Source organism: Platichthys flesus, chromosome 4, assembly GCF_949316205.1.
Source record: "Platichthys flesus chromosome 4, fPlaFle2.1, whole genome shotgun sequence".
Taxonomy (NCBI): Eukaryota; Metazoa; Chordata; class Actinopteri; order Pleuronectiformes; family Pleuronectidae; genus Platichthys; species Platichthys flesus.
The window spans coordinates 13,147,710-13,153,456 of record NC_084948.1 but is presented as its reverse complement, the minus strand read 5'-3'; the positions used below and the strand labels follow the sequence as shown (position 1 = coordinate 13,153,456).

The following is a 5,747-nucleotide window of genomic DNA, read 5'->3' as shown; positions in this document are numbered from 1 at the left end:
ACCACCACAAATTACATTCAATTCACCCCCATTGTGCAAAGGCAGATGAGCAGATATATTAGTGGATATCTCAAGAACAGACACACACACACACACACACACACACACACACACAGCTGTCTGCCAAATACTATGAGGGAGATATATTTTCTTTTTGGAGGTTTTGGTGAACTGCCTTTAAAGAGTCTTCTGAACCTATATTGGAAAATCTAAATTGATTTATTCTCAGGAATAAAAAACAAAGATTCATCTTATTCATTTGATTTGATTCATGTAATCATGTGTCCCTAATAGTTTTTTCATTCACGTAACAGTTTGTTAATGGTGTGTGTGTTACAGAGTAGTCTGATATGAGGCCGAGCCTTCCTCTGAGCTGCTCTGCAGTAGCGGCTGTCTCTCTCCGTAGCTTGACAACCTCTTCCTCCTCTGGTTACGCTTCCACTTCCTCCTTGAGACAGCAATCACTGCAGCGAGGACCGCGGTGATGAGGGCCCCGAGGATCCCGGCCCCCAGGAGCCACTGCCAGATCTGCTGGGCCTGCTCGAGGTAGGGCGTCAAGAACTCCTGCACAAACCTCTGTCCTGTGGTGTGACAGACAAGACAACGTTTTACTATAAATATCTTAGAAACACAAATTCACTGCACATGTTTGTTGCTTTGTACTGACCAGGGTCCAGCAAATAGGCGTACTCGAATCCCAGAGCCTTGTTGGACAAGAAGTACTCTCCGTTTCTAAAGAGAGGCATGAAAGGCACCATGTAGTAGCCATCATTGTGTCCAATGGCGGCGTTGGCGAAGGGGTAACTGGCCCGGAGAGGCATGTGGGTCCTGAGCCAGCGTTCAAAGATACTGTATGGAAGGAGGAACAGAGAGATAAAGAGGATCGGAGATATTAAAGGAAAAAGAGGGAGGAGCGTATAAGGATAAACCTAGCGGAGTAATTATATAAGGGTTGTAGATAATATAAGAACAGTAGGGTTTGATATCTGAATTTTAACAAGTGATTTAAAATCATTTTATAGTGGTAAGAGTGCATTTTTTATAATAAAACCATTAAAATGAATGACTTATAACCATCAATGTCTTATTTATGATATTCCTTAAAACTTACAAATATTATTACTAGTATTCCTCCTGTCACACCATTCCTACACTTCCCATATACATGTTTTGTTGTGCCTACTTTTTTCTCCTACTTCCTGTTTCCTCCCTCTTTCATTTATTGGACAAATGTATTTTTTGTTCAGCATTAACCACAAATAGTCTCTTTATCTTTAAATAGAAATAACCATACTTTCAGAACCCTAATGAGTCCACTGTGCCTGTGTGTCCTCAGAGGAAAGTGTGTGTAGTCCCATACCTATCAATGAAAGCGTGGTGCAGCAAGAATATTGGGTCGTTGGCTGAACCCTGCACCGAGGACATGGTGCCGTTCATGAAGACGTGCAGGGCGTTGTGCATGGTGCTCTGGCCCCGTAACGCCATGCCTGTCTCTGGACTGGCAAAGCCTGCAGGGAGAGAAAGGGAGAGAGAAAAAACAGGGAGTAAGAAAGAGGAGAAAGAGTAACAATGGAAGAGGTGTAGAAAGGTGGATGGGACGGGGACACACAGGAAATTGAAAGTGAAAAACAGAGTGGAGGTGTTATTATAGAGATAAGAACCCGGATATTTGGAGAGATTTTTGTGAATGAGTTCGGGAGGGAATGGAAACGTCTGAGTGGCTTTTCATTAGTTGAATGGGTGCTGTCTACCACACCAAAATGGAAATTTTGAACGTGTTGAGCTTTTGACTGGTTTGAAGGCCCTGGCTGTGCAAGCAATAATTGTTGGGATTGTTGCCTAATATTCAACATAGTGTTTCCTAATAGAAGAAGTTTCAAGATCTCCTAAGGCATTCACCATGCACTTTAAGATTTCCACTACTCATTATATTCAGACTTAATTTAACTTTTCAAAAGGTCACAAATAAATAACTTAAATAATTGACGTTTTTCTACTTTTCTATTATCAGTTTTTCGAATTGAGTGTGGGTGACAACACATGAGACTACTTGTCTGCTGAATAACATCAAGAACTTATTTTCTAGTTTGTAATAGAATCCCTGTGTGATTGTAATGGAAAGTTGAATCACGCTTGAGCACCAATATATATGTTTTTTAATGAACGAAGATTATTGAATGACTAATTTTCAGGGGAAATATTCAAATTGGACAGAGGACAAAGGACAGAAAGACAAATTTAGTGTGTGTGTGTGTGTGTGTGTGTGTGTGTGTCTGCCACTCCTACCCTCCAGGACGTTTCTGAAGCTCAAGTTGGAGAACCGGTCCATGGTCCCCGTCTCGTACTCAGTGAGGCCCACGGTGAAATCAACGTCAGCTCTCGTGGGGAGTCGAGGGATGCGGCTCCTATCATGGTTGCCGGGGTTGCGCAACAGTGGGCCCTCCCCGGTGCCGTTACACAATGCTTCTCGACTGTTGTACTCCTCTGGCTGGGTGCAGATCACCTACACACAGACAAACACACACACAGGGAGAGAAAGACAGATGGTTCCGTTAAAGTGCCTGTACACTTGACGTTGAGTCAATTGGCTCTCATACAGGAATATTTACTTTTATTCATGAGGAACTGAAATCCTCAGACAGATACTAGAGTGTTACACACCGTAGATGCACTGTTTTATTCAAAATAACTCAGAATAAATATGACAAAGCCTTTGAGTAGGATTTCCACTCTCACATTTGACTCTGTTTGGATCACTTGAGGATAAATTCTCACAATAATTCTCAATTTGTCTTAATAAATCTGTCTCTGTGTAATTTCCTTGGTTTAAGAGACAAAATGAGATTTAAGACAACAAACCTGCAGGATGACATAGAGACAAAACAATAGTTTATATCAGGAGGAAAGTAATTCTTATTGTCACAACAAATAAGGACATTTTGCTCCCACCAAAACAGGTACAGTATGTTTTCTCTCAGCGTCAGAAAGAGACAATTAAATGATCTCACCTTCCATGAGGAGAAGACAGAGCCGGGGCTGATGATGTTGGGAGTGAGGGAGCTGCGTCCACCCATCAGAGCATCGGTGCAAACCTCACAGGACTGGGCGTCCCTCCAGTCCCAGTACGGGAGGGTGAAGTTAAAATCTCCTGTCAGCTTCCTGATCTCATTCTCCCAGTGAAGCAGGAAAACTCTGTGCCACGGCAGGAAGGCCGCAGATTCATGGGCAAAGTCGATGTCTGTCCATACGTTCCCCGGCCCTCCCAGGAAAGCGTCCCGGGACACGTAGTAGTGCATCCACACAAACAGGTCGTAGGTGTTGATTTCAGAGAACATGGGATTCTCCCCGTTCTCGCCCATCTCTGCTCGTGTTGCTGTGGATATGACATAGTCTCGGCTGACGGTGTTTTTAGCCAGGTTCAGGTAAGAGACAAACTTCTGTTGCTCAGCAGTCGACATGGTCATTATGTTCCTGCGCACCGATTCCCTGTACTCTGCACAGTTCGAACCCCAGTAACCAAACCTGCATTCTCCACAGTTGAAGCCACCATAGTTTCCAGCACAGTGACAGGTCCGGTTAAAGAAGGCTAAAGGCCAACGTTCTCTGTCGTCAATCCCACGGTGCGGGTACTGGGGCCCATGGGGCTCATCTGAGACCAGCACATCGTTGCAGAAACCACGGCCTGACATGGCGCCGCAGGCTGAGCCATCACCGTCCCACACCGGGCAGCACTCTTTGGTCCGCAGTCCCTCTGAGTTGGCACACGGGCGAGGAAACTGACAGAAAGACGTCCCGAGGAGCTGCAGCAGGAGTGCAGATACAAACACAGTCCTCATGATGAAAAATCACAGCAACTCCAGTCTTAACCGCAGCAAGAAAAATAATCTCCTGTTGAGAGGACACACGAGAATATGATTCTCTAACAGAGACAGACAGCACAGAGGAGTCGATTCAGTGCTGGAGGGTTACTTCTTGTTTTTAGGCTGTAAGCAGGATTCACTTTCCACCAATTTAGTTTTAGTTTTTTTTACCATGTACTAGTTTTTGACTAACTAAATACTTCAATAAATTATAACTATTTTTTTGTTAAACTTGTTACCCCTCCACTCAGCCCTCTATCCCTCTGCAATAACTCCTCTCCTTCCACCCTCGCTCTCTTAAACCCAGCAAACAGCCTCTCGTTTTCTCCCTATTCATTGAACCGTTTTAGGGGCCGTCCTGTGACAGAGTCTGTGATCTCACCGTGATCTCATGCACTCTGTAAGACACACACACACACACACACACACACACTCACACTCACACACCCCACACAGTTTTGCCTGAGGTATAGTGGAGCTGGGGTCAGCTGGTCTTAAGATAAAATGAATGGGGAATAGGGAATATTATCCTGAGCATGTGATGGAGGGTGAGTGCACATGCTTGTGTATGACTATGTGTGTGTGAAGCACCCCCTCCTCTTTGCAAAGCCTTGCCAGGAATTTATGCATTACCAACTGTGTACGTGCTGTTGAATCAGAATAAGTGAGAGATGATAAAGAAAGTTAAGGGGATGGTAAATCAGTATATTTATCTAAATCAAGTCTTGCCGGTTTCCAGTACGGTCAGACTCTTCAGTTGGTCAGTTTCTCCTTCGGTTGAAGAAGTCCTGACCAGTAGGTCCACACCATTAGGTGTTGCCCTTATGGTCCACAATCTATGTTGCTTTTATACGTATTTACTTAATTTATTAACTCAGACAAGGAGGTGAGGTTTTCACCCATGTCTGTTTGGTTGTTAAGTTGTCGGTTTGCAGTTGCATTACACAGTTCAACAACTGAACGGATTTCCTTGTTGGATGTGTGTGGGTCAGGGAAGCTGATCAGGGCTTGCATACATGACTTTCTTTAAACTTTTCTTAAATATTGCAGGGTTTTTCAACATATTCACAGTTTTCCCGATGAATAATTCATGGATATTGATGAATAACAACATTTAGGGAACTAATATCAATGACTGTCTGACATTTGGTGTAGCTTGACTGAATTTAAAGGGATTCTGGAGGCCTTGGTGGAGGTATACACTTATTTAGGTGCAGCAGAAAACTCTGAAATAAGAATTACATTTCAAATGTGTAATATAAGTCTGAACAGAGCCATGAAATGAACATAATAGATGACATAAGGGACATCTGATTGATTTCAATATTTAAATTGTTAAGGAAATATGTCTATTTGTCCCTTATTGTCTTTCTCTGGTGAAGTTATGGTTTAATTAGTTTATAGAATGAATTGGAGATGGGTTTAATGCTACACCAGCATTAACAGTGACCGAATAAGAAGAACTACGGTCTTAATGTCATGGAAAACATTGGATCCATCTATCCACAGATAAAACGTCACACGGGTTTACAGCTCGTCATCTCTGATCGAAAAGGTCACGTGCAGTAATTGCTTCATACTTGAACCAAGGGCTCCACTTCCTGTCCTCACACTAGATCTCTCTTGTTCAGAGCACGTCCACATTTAACACTTGATTTGTGACCTTCGATGTTGTGCATGCTGATGTGAGTTTCACTCTCATTTTATGCCACATAAATAAAAACAGCCAGAGAATGAAATGATGAGAGACAAAAGAGTTGTTTATCCAGACGGATCTGTCAAACAAGACATTGAATGTCCCTGGTGTTTCAATAAAACAATTACATTTTACTCTGTAAAAGAAAAAGAAGACTTGGTAACAATACGTTTTGAGAGATGGTATAAAAC

General features: G+C 42.9%; 1 protein-coding gene across 1 annotated transcript; it reads right to left on the bottom strand.

Annotated features, from left to right (window-relative positions):
• Positions 1-294: 294 nt before the first annotated feature.
• On the bottom strand, positions 295-3,836 carry tyr (tyrosinase). Its single transcript, XM_062386757.1, has 5 exons — positions 3,009-3,836; positions 2,287-2,503; positions 1,361-1,508; positions 668-849; positions 295-581 (listed from the first exon to the last, which is right to left on the bottom strand). Exons 1-5 carry the CDS (start codon positions 3,834-3,836, stop codon positions 334-336), a joined length of 1,623 nt encoding a protein of 540 aa, XP_062242741.1. The 3' UTR covers positions 295-333.
• Positions 3,837-5,747: the final 1,911 nt, after the last annotated feature.